Genomic DNA, 18,782 nt, shown 5'->3' on the forward strand with positions numbered 1-18,782 from the left:
AAGGTGAGATCTCTACCCAGTAGGCAATATGAACATTTGAAACTAACTTGTGCCTAGTCCGATCTAATCTAATACTATAGCTGCAGATCTCTAGAGCTTCTAGCAGAAGTCTTTCCCACCCTGTCACGTAGAAGTCACTGAGGATTGTATCTGGGACCTTCTGAATACTAAGCATGTGCTCTCACACGATGATCTATAGCCCCCTTTCTCATAGCTCTAAGTTTTGTGCTGGTGGAGCTTTTAAGATCCAAAATGTATGTGATGGTGGCAGACTGGTGTTGTTGAACATCGATCTACCTTGACCATGGACAAAGGAAGGTGAGGTGGGGTGGAATGTAAAGGAAAGGAGAAGAGGGTCCTGGCCTGGAGGTACTGAAACTTCCCACCTCTCAACTTCCGTGGACTCCCACAGAACTCCCAATGTCTTCTGACCTCAGCTGGGCAGGTGCAAACATGGGGGAAGGGTCAGATTCCCTGTCCCTTGTGGTTCCTCAGTTGCTCCTCGCTCACCAACACTTTCCGTGCAAGTGTAGAAGATTTGCATTTAAAGTTTTTCTGGTCTAGTACCATAGCATAATTTGGCTTGAATGTCAGGATGTGTATCAAGATTTGTGTCCATTTTTATCCCTTAGTTTCCCAGCAGAAGCTCGCCCGTTTTGCCACTACAGTGGTACCTTGGCTTAAGTATTTAATTCGTTCTGGAGGTCCGTTCTTAACCTGAAACTGTTCTTAACCTGAAGCCCCACTTTAGCTAATGGGGCCTCCTGCTGCTGCTGCGCCGCCAGAGCACGATTTGTGTTCTTATCCTGAAGCAGAGTTCTTAACCTGAGGTACTATTTCTGGGTTAGCGGAGTCTGTAACCTGAAGCGTATGTAACCTGAAGCGTACCACATGGTACCACTGTAATTGAAGTCTGATGCTTCTGGGTACTAAACGTAAGAAGAAGAAAAATCCTGAAAATTACAGAAAATCTGGTATTCCATAATATAATCTAATTTTTGGTATGACACTGTCCCTCCTTGTTTTTCATTAGGCACAGTGTAAAATAAAGTGAAATGATTTTACAGGAGCATTTCTGAAATTCTCTTTTTAGTCTTTTTCAATACTAGAAACATCACTTTTCTTTGGGACATCAAAGCTCATTCTCTTAAAATAATATCCGCTTCATGAGTAGAACACCTTATGGTTCGTACAAAGAACTGCAAAGCTAAAATACAGTCACATGTCCACACTTTGTTTTAAAAGAAGCCTTCCTTTAGCAGAAGCATTCTTCAACCTTGCTAACACATATAGCTAATGTGAGAGAACAGGAAATGGTGCAGCAATCGCCTTCACTTGATAAATATAAAGGAGCATAAGGAGAGCCCTTGGAAGAGCTCTACTGGATCCGATTAATGGTGCATCTAATCTTCAACATGACCTCGTCAGCCAGATGTTTCCAGGAACACAATGAAGACACCCCCATTGTTTCCCCCCAGCAACCAGTAATTTTCAAGCATCTCTCTAATAATTTTATTCATGTTTTTGTACAGAGCCCTGGACTCTTCTGAGAAACGTTTTAAATAAAATAAGAACGATGCATCAATTTGAAAGGCGAACTAGTTCTTTAGGACTGAAGAGTTGGTCTTGCCTTCTTTCTGCCTCATCCAAGGAGAAAGAATGGCGCTTTGTGGATGTTAAAAGAGTTGTCAGTTTTCTGTTTTGGAGAAGAAAACAAACTTGAATCTTGTTAAGAGCAGAAGAAGAGCACTGCTAGATTATGCCAACGGCCCAACTAGACCAGCATCCTGTCCTCACAATAGCCAACAGGTTGCCCATGTGAAGCCTGTAAACAGGAGCTGAGTGCAACAGCACACTTTTTGCTTCTGATTCCTAGCAACCGGCGTTTTAGAGGCATAGTGCTTCTGACAGTGGAGAGAGAACATAACCATCATGCCTAATAGCCGCTGATTGCATATCTGATGGCCAGCTTTCTTGGAGTTCCAGGGTTTCCACTTCCACAGTGATTAATTGGATGAGTGATTGGATTAGTTTGGCTTATTAGTACCAGGGTCATTTCCCACCAAAAGACATTACAATTCATTCCTCGAGGAGTTCTGCTGCTTCCACAGCTTTAGGACAAGCAGTTCTCTGAAGATCTCTGCATACATTCATTAGCACCATTGTCTTCTCTAATGCAGCCTTTGGTTAATGTGTTTTCCAAAAAGTGAAGACCACACCGGGCTGGAATCAATGGGGAAAGGAAATTGAACTTAACATAGCATTTTAATTCTGAAGGACTGTGAGTGGGGAAAGTCTTTCCATCTCACTCATACACACAGGCCATACACACAGAACAGATAGCAGCTACACACCCGAAGACACACACACTTAAACCCACATGCCTGCCCCCTGCATACACACACATGGGTTGCAGATAATGAACAAGGGAAGGGACAGCTATCCTGGTACTAGGATACAGGTTCTCACTCTTCCCACGCATAAATCATCACCTGGTGAGCCGCGCAAGGGAGTGCTCTGTACCCTGATCTTGGCACCGGGATGGGCAGAGAGGCTTCAACATTGCGGCCCCACCCCAATGATAAAGATGATCTGATGAGTGGGCGTAAGCAGCAGTCTCTGTCCCAATCCTGTATGTGTCCGTTCCCCCCCTCCCGGACGTTAATGACAAGCACTGTAAAAGTGCTCCCACAGTGAGGAAGCAGCATTGAATAGTATTGGTAAAAAGTTAAACTTGCCACTGCCAAATTCCCAAGGGGTGGGGTCTTGAATAGGTCACGAAAATGTCTTGAAGTGCTAAATATGTCCCACAGGTCAGATACCCCAGACTTATACCATTTGTTTTTTTTTTTTTTGTATTTTATTTATACTTATTTTAAAGCTAGGGAGCTTTCTTCCAGGCTGTAATTGGGATGCCTTTTTGCCTTGTTACAAACTAATCTGTTTACTCTGATTAATCATGTAAAAGATGTATCCTTATTTGATTTTTGATTATGTTCTGTATGTCAGATACAGAGTGGCCAAGTTTCTTAGCTGCACAGAAGCTTAAGAAGGCACATTGATGAAAATGGGGCAAACTGTAAAGTGATTTATGTGAATTAATTATTGCAGTATTACAGCTTCCCTATATGTAGTTATTCAGAAAATAGCAGTTGTGAGTTATTTCATGATAGCTTTGTATGTTTGCTGCTGATTGCACAGTAAAACTTGATTTTCTGTGAAACAAGTGAATGTATGCAACCTAGCTATACTATGCGTGTTAAAGTCAGTCTGTGATAACTGTGGAGTTTAGGAAGGGGGCCTGAACCCAGAAACCTGCTATTGCTGATATAATCACATACTCTTACCTGAGTAAAAGTTTTATGTATTCACTTTTTAAGAGCAGCATGTACTGTACCAAATTTGTGCTGCACCCATGGTATTCTGCATCTTAGGCAATATTTTTTAGGAGTGTCAACCTTAGTGAAAATTGCAAGTGAGCATTGCCAATCAGATCTAGCACTCAAAGCAATTCCATCCAGTCCCAGTATATGTAGCAGAGTTTTCTTTAAGGTATGGTCAAATAAATTGCTTTTAATGTTATTTCTCTCTGGGATTTTGTATGTAATGGCCCAGCTGTTTCATAAATGTAAAGTCCTTAAATGTGATGGGCAACATGTCTAACACAGAGTCTAACAATCCATGAGCAATTTGGTCGTGTGGCAGAAATGTTCTTTTAGCCCTCAGACTATTGTTGGAACAATAGAATAACTTCTAGAACTACAAGAGTTGTCCGCCCTTGATCTATATTGGTCTCAAATGTCATTTGGCAATGAGAAACTTGATCAGTTCTTTGTGAGCAAAATGAATGTTTCACTTTTTTCTACAAATCACCAGCAAGTTCAGTGCAGTGTTCCATTTAAAAAGAAGAAATAATTAGTGAAAATAGCATACCCTTAACTTACTGGAGAGCATTACTATTACAAAGAAAATAATAATGAGTTGTCAGCAGCCAGTGTGACTGCATTTGCTGTTTTGGAGAAATATTAAATGAGAAGTATTACCTACAAATGAAGCATTTTAAGAGAGCTTCAGCTACATCAATGTAGAAACAAAACAAAAACAGGATATAGTTTGTAGATGGTTTCACCCTGTGATATACCCTGAATATTCATCATTATCCAGAAGCAGGTAGGAAGAGAGTAGTGAGTCAATAAAATATTGCTCTGAAACATTAAATATAACATTATAGCTGGCAATTCTTTATCGGGATGAATTGATAGCAAAAAAGTAACTAATAGGCTAGATCAAAAGAAGTGTCAGGAATTAATGTAGAGAAGAAGAAAGCAAAAGAGACAAATAATAGAGTAGGTGGTAAGTGGAGGATTAGCATAAGTATAAGGAGTAATTTTTTTCTGGGTCAGATGAAAAGAAATAGGGAATAAGTGTTATACGAGGTGTAGGGAGTAGTTTCAGGATTAAAATGACACCTATTTAAGGGTCATACAAAATCCAGGAGATGGGCATGATTTGTGTTATCTGTCATTATCCGTAGACCTTCTTAATAGTTCTACTGAAATAGTAGCACTAAAATTTGCCTAATGGGCTCTTAAAACATATTTCAGCACTGTTTGTTAGGAATGATTCAACTTCTTTTTCTTGTGGTAACCCTGTAAAGTTTCCTGTAATTTCCATTTTACCAATGGAGGCTTAAGAATCACATTGACCAATGTCACCAAGAGTATGGCAGACATTTGAACTGGAGTGTCCTGTGTTCGTATTCTTCATTTTGTTTGCATAATGCTTTCTGTGTACTTACTGGAATTAAATGCATTGTGCCTATTGACTCTGTTTGGTTGCATGTATCCTTGGTGAGATAGAGTGGTGAAGAGGGGAAATTCTAAACTGAAAGTACATTAAAAGCAGAGGAACACTTCTCATTTAGTAATTAGCTTCATCTGGAAACATTAATCTATAAGCAAAAAGCAGCATTCGGTTTAGAGCTGTGACATATGGTTTAGAAAATGTAAAGTAGCAAAACCAAAGAAATGCAAGTGAGCAATTCCTGGGATCTGTTGCCAGAACAGTAGTCTTATTTTTGTGCTTCCACGTGATGGACTGAAAGGAACTGAGATTTTTGCAAAAGTGAGAGGGCACCCGCCTAGAAACATGGAAATAAAGCAGATGTGCTTATTTTGAAGTTCTGGAAATGGGATCCTACAAAATTATTGCTACACTTTATATCAGAGGATTGCTCTGTGATAGGGATTGTCTGGAAGTGCTACATTTGCCACCGTCAGTTACTTGGGTAAAAGAGTGGTATATAAGTATGAATATGACTGAGATCCAAAGAGTTTCTTGGGATATATAAATGCTTTTAAAGTCTAGTGAAGTTTTTGACTTCTGGCAGTGAGTGTGGGAGGGAGAGCGGGTAGGTGCTGTTGGCTGAGAAAAATCAGAATAAAACCTCCTTGGACTCATGGGCTGTCCCCCTCTTCTCTTCAGCTACTCATCAACTTTAATCATTAATTAGACCTCTTAACGAGTCACTGCCAATGCCCGTGTTGGGAGCAGAAATTACTTTCGTTACTTGGCTACTTTTTCCATTTACTTTGTAGGATTTGTAGAATTTTAAATACATGGAACAGACTGTATCATTTCTTTCTGCACTATCCAAACAGTCTTTCCTACTATTGTTTCAGGGATTATGTTCCAAAAACTCTGGGTAGAGGCATCAAAAAATGACCCATCACCTCCCTACTTCATTTTGAAATGAATATGAACAAGACATGAATACAATAGTATCAGCTTATTTCTGTGTCACTTAGTTTTAGTAGTGTATTTTGTGAACCTTCTCATTATCACTTTTAATATTTGACCCGTATAATAGTCCCAAACCACAAGTTCCAATTTGCAATCGAGCACCTGCAATTTATTACCTGAAATTCCTAGTTGATGCCATGATGATTTTCTGAATTTCAGAGTTCTGGAGTTCTGTCAGTTCCAAATTAAGGACTGATCTGTCAGTTGTTTCTTGCGTAAACTATATTGAGTCTATAGTCCTTTGCATACTTTTATTCTTAAATAAAAATCTTCACCTTTGTATATGGCTATGGGCAGAAACAGGAATGACTTAGCATGGGATGATTCAGCATCTTGCCTAAACTTTCTTGCAAACACTCCAGAAACTCAGATCCTTTTTCTTTCTCTAGGAGACGGTACAGACTGTGATACCTGTTTTTGGATGCCAAAGTGGCTATCCCTTAAACATACGCCATGGGAACAAGTAGCTACTGCTGAGTTTCCAAGCTGTCAGCTGAATCCTTATTTATTCTGTCTTCTCCCTATGAAATGGTAACCAAGAATAGTTTACGGGAAGGAACAACAGGATATACAGGAAGAAAGTTCAGAAGTCACAATACAATCGACTTGTCAATCAGAACACCTACATTGCAGGAAACAGATCAAACCTGAAATTCCTCTTATATATGTCACATTTAATCTATCTGTACACATGCATGTTTTATTTATTCTAAAGGTCTGATCTGGGCTCTTTATAGCCATTGTTGGAGTGAACATTTCACAGCCAGGTACTACTACTGGGAAAGACTTGCTGTTTGCAATGGAAAATTCTAACTTAAGCAGAGAGCAAGCAACACACTTCTCCTTAGATCTTAATGGGTAAGAGTAGGAATATGAAATCTGTTGCTTTCCAGATGTTGCTAGAATACAACTCCCACCATCCTGGCTGGGACTAATAGGAGTTGGAGTTCAGCAGCATCCTGGAAAGCCACAGGTTCCCCACCTATGGGTTCAGTACTTTTCACAGCGCTAGACTGTGTCATCAGATCCACGACAGACTCCTACGCATCAGGTTTGTAGCTAGCCTTGTGCCATGTTTGAAGCATTTTGCCTGAGTCTTCTTAATAACCATTTTGCCCTGGCATCTAGTACATACTAAAGACTGAGCCACATGAGATACCCTTGTGCCAGTTCAGCTTGATGCTTACTTTGGCAGTAAAAAGACCATTTCACAGTTCATAAAAGTAGCATTCACTTTGTTTTAGCACCTTGATGCAGAACCTTCTTTCCCTGTGTAAAGCATATCTCTTTCTCTGTCTCCCTCTCTCCCTCTTGCCTATCCTCCCCTCTTCTCTCTCTTTTTTAGTAATACATTGTGTGTGGAATGTTTTGTAATGAATAGATGACCCTTAGTCAGCTTCTTTCATGTCTTCAACAATGAAAGATTAACTAGATTTTAGTCATTTGCCATTGATGTTTTGCCCTTTCATATCAGATAAAACCAGTCAGCAATGAATAGTTTTTATAAAATATTTTCCCCCACATTGATTCATGCTAGGTACTTTGATGTGTTTAACCTTCAATAGATTTAATTATATTAGTAGCAGATAAAGCGCTAATGTGGAAATATTTTCATAAGCTCTTTGGAACATTGAGTTTTCCTACTTACGTAAATGCAGAGGAAAAGGTGTGTACACCCTGGAAGTGTTTGGCACCAGAGTAGGATTACCTACTTCCTTTCCCATTAAGCAAATACAATTTCCTAATTGGGACCACGTTGATGATATGCCTATGATGACATTGCATACTATGAAATTGCTGTTGGCACCTGTTTAAAGACCTTAAAAAATAGTCAGCCAAAAATATTCAAAATTCTTTCACTAACAAGACAATAGTCATCATGAACTTTGACACCCTTAATAAACCCTGCAGAATAGCATGCATCAGTTTGGATCCAGACTTCCCTCGTGTTGGTGGGAGAGCAGAGTTCCATGGAGATGATGGGACACTCCTGCCAGCAGAAGGGGGAGAGGTAACATTTGCCAATTTCCACTCCCCCCTGCAGTCCCCCTCACTACCTCCCACAGTGTTTCAGAAGGCTCCCAAACATTCAGAAAGGAGGACATTGGGCCTGCAGGGAGAGAGGGTAATTGTCATGGCTCAGCTAGAGGATTCCTTATCAGTAGATGGCTAAGCCCCCACTACTTAGCAGAGTCCAGGACCCAACTAGATCTTGGGACTCTCAGACAAGATGGCCAGGGGATCATCTGTGCAGCAGGAGAGCTCATCCTCAGAAGCTGAGGTGCAACAGGCCCTGGGTCCATGTGAGCAATGGTGCCTTAAACGGCAGATAGAAACACCACCCCATAACATGAAGATTTTAAACAGTCAGCAAGAAGAGCACGGGAAGAATTGTATCACTTGTCTTAAAATCAAGATGGCCAACTTAATTCTCAGACAAAGTAGTCTTGTTGGCATTGATGTGCTGTTCTAAATCTCTAATACATTTGCAGCTGATTGGAATCCAAATAACAGCTACAATTTTGATTCAGCTAAATAAGAGACTATCCAGCTGAATCCAAAAGTAACAGTAGGTATTAGCTTTATTTGGACCAACAAAAACATCACAGAGTAAGCAAGCTGACTACTTCAGGGGTCTTCTTTGAATGGATGAACAAGACCATCTACATTTTTTGACTTTGAATGTGCACTTTGAATGTTTGAAGGTGAAATATTCATGTTTTGATTTCAGTTCTGCTGAACAGACGATATTATTTCCCCTTTCTAACATTAGGAAATATAGAGTTGTGCAGAACAACTGTAGATATTTGCATGCATCTCTGTCACGTAAAGAAACTGCAGTGATGATAATGTGAACGTCTGCTTTATGTATACTATCATAGTTATTGGCTGCCTTTTCTGTACTTGCAAAAAGCTTTCAAAAAATTGAAAGCGATGCTGGTACGGCGTATAGTGTTATGCATATGAAAAACGTGCATTTGAAGCAGAAGTCTAGCGATTCAAAACATCTTCTGGTTTCATTCATAGAAGGTAAAAGGCTGCCTTGATGACAGTTGGAGCAAATGAGTTTCTCTCCTACAGTCATGTACTGTACTGAATAAAGCACTTGATCTAGTTTGGTAGAAAAGGGCAAGATCTATAAATAGGTAACCGAGCTTTCCTCAGGATATGTAATTCATGGACTGGGTCTCACTCTTGGGGTCTTTTTTTAGAAGTAAGTGCAAATATGAACAAAAGGAAAGTTTTCAAAAAGAGAAAAAGAATGATCTTTTAATGAGATTGAAACCCCAGGTACTTGAACTTCCTTTTGAGGTTGTACCAATAATCGCTTTCAAGCTATTTAAAACTGACCTTACATTTATCTGCAAGAGAGAAATGCGTGACCTTTTTTCGTGAAAGTGGTACCATTTTTCTGTCAACAAATGAAAGCAAATAATGCATTTTGCCATTGTAGCTAGGTTTGATATCAATATTCCCGTCATATAAACTTTTATCATTTCCAGCTTGGCAGGCTCAACTTGCAGTCCTTTCTTCCTTTTTATTGCCTTTGCCATTCTATTCTAATGTAACCCAGCATGCTACTGCTTCAGACTTTTTCTCTTTCCCAACTTCTAATGCACCATTTATACTTCTCCAGTAATGCAAATTGATGTCAGGCATACTGTAGTCAGCGTTACATTGAGAAGGACACTCCAAATGCATACATACATACATACATACATACATACATAGAACTGGAATTGGATTGGGTCACCTGGCTGGACCGTGGGCCATTTTAGAATCATAGAATTGTAGAGTTGGAAGAGACCTAGAGGGTCATCTAGTCCAATCCCCTGCAATGAAGGAATCTTAGCTAAAGCATGTATGACATATAGCCATACAGCCTCTGCTTAGAAACCTCCAAGGAAGGAGAGTCCGCTACTTCCTGAGGGAGTCTGTTCCACTGTCGAACAGCTTTCAGAATGTTTTCCTGATGTTTAGTTGGAACCTTCTTTTTGTTACTTGAAGTCATTGGTTTGTATCCTACCCTCCAGAGCAGGAGAAAACAGGCTGGTCCCGTCTTCCATGCGACACCCCTTGAGATATTTGAAGGTGGCTATCATATCTCCTCTCAGTCTCCTCTTTTCCAGCCTAAACATACCCAGCTCCTTCAACTGTTTCTCATAAGGCTTGGTTTCCAGACTCTTTTTCTTAAAAGGAAGATTTTGGTTTTATGGTATTACCCTGATATTCGCTGCTTCCCAGCTGGAATGCTTAATTCAATTACTGCATCAAACAAATTCCATAAGAAAAGCCTGCAGAAGCAGGTCAATGGCTTAGTAGTCCAGCATCCTATGGCCAGCCAGATGCCTGTGGGAAGGCAGGACATGAGGACAACCACATACAACTGGTATTCAGAGGCATAATGCCTCTGACCGTGGAGGTAGAACATAGCCATTGTGGCTAGTGGCCGTTGATAGCCTATTCCTCCAAGAATTTGTCTGATACTCTTTTAAAGCCACCCAGGTGTCTTAGCATTTATATTTAGTATTTAAGATCACACTCTCAAGTAGCAAACTCAGTGCATCTATGCCAACAGAATCAGGAACACTGAGAAAGAAGCTGGTCCATGCAGATCTTGTATGAGGCCCAGGGTGGGAGTCTTGTTAGAATAAAGTTATAAACTGAAAAATAAAATTAAAAAACCTAGGGCAAGTGTACCTGGCTGCCCCTTTGTCCCGCATAGGCCTGCAAGGAAGGGAGGTATTGCCGTATTCAGGTGAGCTCTTAAGTTTTATGAATCATATCTGTCTATCTGATTATGATGCAGCCTATACAGAAAACAACCACCATTGTTCGTTGGATGAATAAAAAAAAGAGGAAACACTGTGGATGAGCAGGTTACATTCTAGTAGGCCATTGACGCTCCACTAATAAGTATTTGATAAGATCTAAAGCTTTGGACCCAGTTATTGTGGCTTCATTGGTAACATTAAGTAAATGGTCCAAAGTGCTTAATCCGGGTTTATCATTGTTGACTCCCCCCCCCCCCCATTTTTAATGATTATTTCACATTTGGAGGAGATTGTAGAAAGCAGATCAGGCCTAGTATAGCTTTTTTCAAATATGTGATAAGAGATGGGAGGTGCTTAACTTTTAGGGAGAATCCCCCTATCATTAGGAGGAAATGAACTTCACTTATTTCATTTTTATCATTCTGAATTTAAGGATAGGTGCTATGCCTACTAAATTTCCATAGCTGGAAAAGTTGGTATACAAGGGGAAAGTATTGAAAGTATTTCTGCTTTAAGTAATACCTCATACTATATCTCACAATGAATTTAATGATAAATTGAGGTGCTGTCTTTCTTCATGAATGATAGTTCCCAGTTGGCACCCATGTGTCTGCCCCGAACTGCTTATGGAGCTGCAGCATTGAAGTTTGCAAATTTTTATTTCGTTAGTTTTGTCCAGTAAGTGCTTTTCTTAATCTGAATTTTTTAAAATAAGTATTTCCAGATCATACAGGCTGGGGGAAGAAATGGATGGATCCTGGTTTTAAAAAAGAGAGGTTTTTTGAGTTGAATTTTGGAAAACTAAATGTATTTTCCATTTGCTTTGAATTTATAGTGAAAGGAAATATTGCTGAAGTTTAACACTTGTACCCTGTGCTGTATAAAATAACAGCTTGTTCAAACACAAATCATAATTTAAATTGCAGTGATATTTTAATTCTGTGGTCCTATTTTTTTTGTATGTCCAGTAGTTAAAAATATGAGTTTCTTGGGTGGGTGGGGGAGAGAATGGGGCACTGACAGTCTTCCAGTTTTTTTGCAGGGAGTTTGCTTTCTATATAAAAGTTATTTCTTTGCATGTTATTAAAGAAATAGCTTTCTGAGTCTTTTCATAGGAACGTATATGATTCTGCAGGTAAGTAGTTACTAAAGGAGGAACACAACAGAAATATAAAAGTTTGAATGGACGTTGAGATAAGTACTGGCTTATTTTAAGAAAACCATGTGAGAGGCCTTCATTAAAATGTAGAAAAAAAGTTCTTGTTTGGTCCTTGGAGAGCATATTATATGCAAGGCCTCTCATGTGGGTTGCCAAGTGTCAGTAGAATTCATACGCGTTGCTTGTCTAATTACTGTAAATGTAGCATGTCCAGATACGGTTTAAAAGTTGGATGGGCGTTTGCTACTTTGTGAAAATTACTTACAGCCCTCCACAGGCAGCTGTTCACAGGTCCTTCACCTCTTCCCCAGAGATGCCAAGAAGACTCTGTTGTTAGACCTTGTCTTTTGTGGCAGGAGCAGTAAACATGACAGGTTGCTTGGGAGCCATCTGTTTTAATATGGTTGCTCCTTTGTATGCAGTAATGAACTTGAGATCTGTTTCTTGTCTGGCTTTATCGTAACAGTTTTCTTTGGTGTCACAACAGGTGGACGTCGACGGGATAAAACTTAGTGTGACTGGGGAGTGGAACTTGGCTTCAGCCCTGCTGTCTGTCAATGTAAATGGTGTTCAGAGGACTATACAGGTAAACATTCTTCTGCTACTGCTTTTTAAATACCTTTTGTAGATCTGGAAATTTGGCTGCATTCCATAATATATTTGCACATTCTTAACTTGCATTGAAGGCAGTGTGGGGAATCTTGCACTGTTGCTATTTAGTTTGTATTTGCCGAGATCCATATGCACGTAGGAGGAGTATTTCCATTCACCATGTCACATTTTGTCTGATGGTTAAATCTTTTTGGATAATTTTTGAAGTCCTGGTAATTTATAAATTGAAATCCTGAGAATCTTATGATGGTAGACTTATGATTCACCTTTCAGGAAGCAGCTATCTTTCCCCAGAGGACTGACTCACACCCACACTCTCTTCAGACTTAGTACATGTTCTGCCCACCTAATTAATGCTCCATTAAGCAATAATTAAGAAAGATCTCCCATGATGGATTGTTATTGTTAGGCCTTTCCTACCCACCATAGTGATGGGTGAGATCTCCTCAGTTCATTTTCAGATAGGGTCTACAATTACTGGTGTCATTGGAGAATCCTTGTCCTGGAGGCGGGAGGACTTCTTTGGGACTAAAATGTTAAACTGACTCACTGTTATATCCTAATGTTAAATAGTGGCAATTGGGGTAATCCAAGTTACAGGGCACAAGTTTACACTATTAGCAGCAGTATGGCTTAAAATCGTCCATATTTATATGAATTCATGTAATTGATATGTATGTATGTCATCACTAAATATGCAAAGGAGCATTATTGCCATAAGAACCAATCTACCATATCTACCATATTCACTTTATTAAAATATCTTGGTCTAATAGGTAAAATGTGTAAGCAGTTTAAGATGCTTCTCATTGCCCTCTTGGCCTGAAGATGCTTCCCTGTTAGTGAATATTCTGGTTCTAATAGTGGGAGAGCAAGGACTGATTTATATAACCAATAGTCCGATGAGAACAAATGCTGTGGAACCCTACTAAAGCACCTCTTAGCTGTCCCTTATTTTTATTTTGTTGTGTTAGTTATTGCATATTATTATGATCTTTTTTGCGCATGGAGATATCACTATACAGTGGTACCTCAGGCTAAGTACTTAATTCGTTCCGGAGGTCTGTACTTAACCTGAAACTGTTCTTAACCTGAAGCACCACTTTAGCTAATGGGGCCTCCTGCTGCTGCTGCACTGCCAAAGCACAATTTCTGTTCTCATCCTGAAGCAACATTCTTAACCTGAAGCACTATTTCTGAGTTAGTGGAGTCTGTAACCTGAAGCGTATGTAACCTGAAGTACCACTGTAGAACTTGACAAAACTGTGCTCCCATCTTCAGTGTGGTGCTGTGTGCACCCAGCAGTACAGCTGGATGCGAGAGAATGAGAGTACTGTGTGCATATCTCCATATTCCCCATCCGTCGCTTCTACTCTACCCAGGCAAGCTATATGAGCTCCACGGTTTGCCTGAGTTTCCTGAGTAGAGAGGAAGAGCTGTCTGAGAATATAGGAGGAGTGCCAGGGTGGGCATCTTTTGTGCCCACCGGGGAATATGACAGAGCTCTCTTCAAGCTTAAGGGACGTCCTTGCACGTGGACACTGTGCCTGCTTGGGGAAGGGCCAGGCCAAAGTTTGAGAGAGTCCAGGACAAAGTGATCTCTGGTGATACCCCCTCCTCTGTTTTGGGACTCTCTCCTTGTTTGTAACCACCAAGTAAGCCAAACACTCTAAGCTCCATGTATAAGAACCAGCAAGTGACTGAGTCTAGCTGCAATTTAATTTCCCATAATATTGTGGAGTGATGCTGCATCAAGGGCATTGTGGGAATATGGTAGCTAGACCCAGCTGTCCAATTCTGCTCAGGCTTTTTTTAATGGGGGCCTAGGGCAGACCTCAGCTGTGGGCCCTGCTGGGACACGTGGTCCCTGACAGCTGCCCAAGGATGCCAGGTGCTGGTTCTTGCCCTGTCGGGCCTAATCAGTTTTAGTAATATACATGTTTTTTTTTAGGCACTGGAAAAAATGTTGGGCATAACCCTGCCAAAGTTAATCACTTCTGCAAAGTTAATACTTTAAAAATCCTTGGCTGAATTGTGCTCATTGTTTGAATCAAAAACATTTGCAACATTGTTAGTCACTGTCATTCTCATCTGACTGCCCCGAAATAATGTTTTCATTGTTCTCTTCAGCTGTAAAAATATGATCATATCCTAGTCATCTGGGTATTCCCATTTCTCATTCTAGATAATTACCAGGCTGATTATTACTGCCTACTTTCCAGCTCCGATGAGATGTAGAAATGCCCATTGACTGAGTCTTTGGGTCATATTTCCACATCACTGTAATGTAGTTATTCCTCTTTTAAATGACGCGTCTGTAATTTGCTGCTGCATTCTTCAGAGGAGTGGGATTTGAAAATAGTTTTTTCCAGAAGAGAATGATAGGACAATTCATTCTTGCATAGGTCAAGAATCAAGTTCAAGTGTTTCTTGTTGAGGCTCTCTAAATCTAGAAGAAATTGGTTCGAATTTCAATGAAAACCTATGAGAACAAGCACTGCAACAAGGGTTTGCATCTAACCATTTAACCTCACTTGTATATCAATTAAAGAAAAACCTGCAGTGGGGTATAAGTTTACTAAATCAAATTTTATGTTCATTGTATTCTTTAGCATAATTGTTGCATGGTTTCATGCCTGTCTCCATAAAGGTCAATCATTCATCTATAACAGTTGTGCCAGCAGCTCTTCTGGTTGTGAAACAACATAAATTTCCAATATAATTACGAATGAACATATTTCTGCTTTCAGTTTCCTTAGGCTGTCAGTGTCAGTTCTGTGCCTTTTGAAATTGGGGCAGCATCTTCGTATCTACTTGCCCATCCAGACATATCCTAGCAGAATCATCTGAAATCACTGTGTGCAGCTGGGCCACAAGATAATAAATTAAGGCCCAGTAGAAGAGGTGCAGGAACGCGGGTGGCGCTGTGGGTTAAACCACAGAGCCTAGGGCTTGCCAATCAGAAGGTCAGCGGTTTGAATCCCTGCAACGGGCTGAGCTCCCATTGCTCGGTCCCTGCTCCTGCCAACCTAGCAGTTTGAAAGCACGTCAAAGTGCAAGTAGATAAATAGGTACCGCTCCAGCAGGAAGGTAAACGGCGTTTCCGTGTGCTGCTCTGGTTTGCCAGAAGCGGCTTAGTCAGGCTGGCCACATGATCCGGAAGTTGTACGCCGGCTCCCTCGGCCAATAAAGCGAGATGAGCGCCGCAACCCCAGAGTCGGCCACGACTGGACCTAATGGTCAGGGGTCCCTTTACCTAGAAGAGGTGCATCCCATGCTGTCCTGTGGAAGACAGTAATACTGCTACAACAATCCTCCTTCTGTTACCACCAAAGCAAACTTTCCCTCTCTCAGGTTCTCACCCTGAGTGTCATAGGTCTTCCTTCCTTCCTGCCTTCCTGCCCTACTGTACAAATTCGGATGCTGTGTCGCAAATTATTCTAAACAAAATTTACCAAGAGCAAAGATGGAAAGGTCAACATTGCTTGTATAGCAAGAGCTGCCAAATAATTGGCACTTTGCAGCTGCTCCATAATCAGCATTTCTTGTATGCTCATTAAGTACATCATACTTTTCCATTCACACCTTGAAGTGTTCTGATTTTTGCATTTCAGATAATGTGTGTTGATTAGGGCACTCAACAAGTTTAGAGGAGTCATAAATCCTGTTGAAATAGGCCTATGCTAGCTGTTACAAATATCTGGATTCTTTTCAACAACTGCAGTGTTTTCCAGACAAGAATCTATTAGCGGAATCTGATGCCAAGGTTTCTAAGCCACACAATGTAGCCTCAGCTCCAGAAGAGCCTTAAAAACATTGAATGAATTAAAGTATGCAATCTGAATGTGAAACTGCCCCTGAAATCAAAAGCATTGTTCCTGGGTAGGCTTCTTTGGGCGCTTGCCAAAGGCCACAACCTGCAGGGGCCCTGCTGTCAATCTCCAGAGCATTCTGGTTCTGCTGCAACACCTCCTTATTGTCCCTGCCTATTCATAGAATCATAGAGTTGGAAGGGATCTTGGAAGGGAATTCATAGAGTTGGAAGGGATCTTGAGGATCTTCTGATCCAGCCCCCTGCAATGCAGGAATATGCAGGTGGCCCATATGCAAATATGCAACCTTGGCATTATTAGCACCATGCTCTAACCAACTGAACTAACCAGTGGTGCACTTTCTCTCTCGCTCTATTTTTAATAATAATATTTTTAATTGTCCAAACAACACTAACAGCAGCAGCAACAAAATAACATCTGATAAAAGCAAGGGGTGGGTTGGTGGTAGGTAGTTTAAAAAAACAAACACACACAAAACACTGTGTACCACAATACATTGAAATTTATCTTCAGTTACAGGTAGTAAGTGCTAAAGTCCTGAAATGGTCTTCCAGGTGATTTGGAGGATGTTTCTGCCTCCTGTTCAGTGTTCGAAACTCCCATTGTTCTAGGCGCATTTTGCAACAGGGAATCTCATTAGTGCGAGCTCTGGGCCCAGTACTGCGCCTAAGATTTCAGATTAAAACTGCAGAGTGGAAGGAAAGGAGGATCTTTCTCTGCCTCCCCCACTTCCAGCCACTCTTGGATGACCGGAGAAGAGACTCTCTTAAGAATATTAGGGGGGTGGGCAGGGGAAGGTCTAGACCATGTGAAAAATGAACATAATAATTTAGCTGCAGTCCATCCCTTTTCAGCTTTGTATTCTTGTTATTAAAAAAAGTGCGCCTAGACATTCTGTTGTTGCACCCATAACCTAGGTTTAAGGTGCCATGTAGCTCCTAGATTTCATATCTCAGTTTCTAACACTGTTCCTGTTCACTCACCCTCTCTGAGTATGCAAGCGGTAAAAAGGGCAAGGAGATGGAGCCAGCATTGTAAGAACTGGTGCATCAGGGGACCATATTTGCAATGCAGGGTTTCAGGTTTGCATGGGAGACATCTGCTTATTGGGCTCTACCCCTTTCGAGCACCCAGGGCAGGGATATGTGGCTGGTTAACTTGCATGACTCTTCTCTCTCCTTCATCCTTCAGTTTAGTCCCTGCCTCCACTAAAGCACATATCGTTTTCCTCTTTGTTTTTCTTTCTCTCCTTCCTTAGCTTCTTATATTTCTCTTTTCCCCACCTCTCATTTATTCATTTTTTTAAATAACAAGGACCTGTTGCCTTATCTTCTTCCTTTCCCCCCTCTTCTTTCTCCTATTCCCAACCAACCCTGACTGGAAAATGGCTCCTACTAGTAAGTAGTTCGCAAAACCAGGAAAAAAAACCCCAGTAAGTCTAGTTTGCAAAACCTGGGGTGGTGGTGGTGAAATCAATGACAAGATGTTTAATGTGGGAGAAGGTTATTCCATTAAAAAAATTAGATTCAATTGTGACAGCTTATCAAGTATTCTGTACCTGTTTGTTTTGGCATACGGTTGCTTCATTGTAAGCAGCTGGTACTTTGTTCTCCTTTGCTGTTTCCAAAACTTGATTGTGTTTCTCCCAGTCTGTGGGGAAAAGTGTATATTCCTGTTTCCCTTATAAACATAAATGTCAGGATTTTTGTATGAAATTTTGTTTCCCATATTTTCCACTCCATTAATCATTAGTTGAAATATGTCAAGACTTGGCACATTCTCCTTTGTTTCCTGTGGTTGTAAAGATTGGAGTGCCACTAAATGACCCATCAGCTGAGAAAAAGAGATTTCGAAGAAGGTGTTGCTTCATAAAGTGTTGCTATAGATCATGGATAGGCAAACTAAGGCCCGGGGGCCAGATCTGGCCCCAGTCACCTTCTAAATCCGGCCCGCAGACTGTCCAGGAATCAGCATGTTTTTGCAGAATGTGCCCTTTTATTTAAAATACATCTCTGGGTTATTTGTGGGGCCTGCCTGGTGTTTTTACATGAGTAGAATGTGTGTTTTTATTTAAAATGCATCTCTGGGTTATTTGTGGGGCATAGGAATTCGTTCTTTTTTCAAAATATAGTAAGGCCCCACACAAGGTTTGAGGGACAGTGGACCGGCCCCCTGCTGAAAAGGTTTGCTGACCCCTGCTATAGAGGATGTCTAGAAGGAAGACTTGCTGCCAGTAAACATTGCTTTGTACAGAGCAGATTGTCTGTGCTGCAGATCTTTAAAATATTTTAGATAACATACATAGCTTTGCAATTATTCTATTTTCCTGTGTGTTTAGAACTTCACAGATGTAACGGATACCTGTTCCTCCACCTTACTTTCTCTAATTAGCTTTAAGCACCTGTGCTTTTCAAATTTTTCACTGCTACCAATTCACAGATTGTTTTTGGGACCTCCTAGTAGCTCGTGATGTAGGCTTAGGCATGAGATGGACACCGAGTGGAGTCAGGATTCACTATTATGTCTATAAGGGAATACTGATATTTACACTGGGATCTTGAAGGTGCTCGTTGACAGTTTGTGGAGACTCAAGAGACACTG

General features: G+C 40.7%; 1 protein-coding gene across 2 annotated transcripts in view; it reads left to right on the forward strand.

Moving 5' to 3' along the window:
• PCCA (propionyl-CoA carboxylase subunit alpha) overlaps positions 1-18,782 on the forward strand; it is a 236,867-nt gene that overhangs the window by 161,042 nt on the left and 57,043 nt on the right. For both annotated transcript variants that reach the window (XM_083735288.1, XM_083735287.1), the window contains exon 20: positions 12,224-12,322. In XM_083735288.1, the coding sequence (XP_083591414.1) occupies positions 12,224-12,322 (99 nt within the window). The remainder of the gene's footprint in view (positions 1-12,223; positions 12,323-18,782) is intronic.

Source organism: Podarcis gaigeae, assembly GCF_964106915.1.
Source record: "Podarcis gaigeae genome assembly, chromosome: 4".
Lineage (NCBI taxonomy): Eukaryota > Metazoa > Chordata > Lepidosauria > Squamata > Lacertidae > Podarcis > Podarcis gaigeae.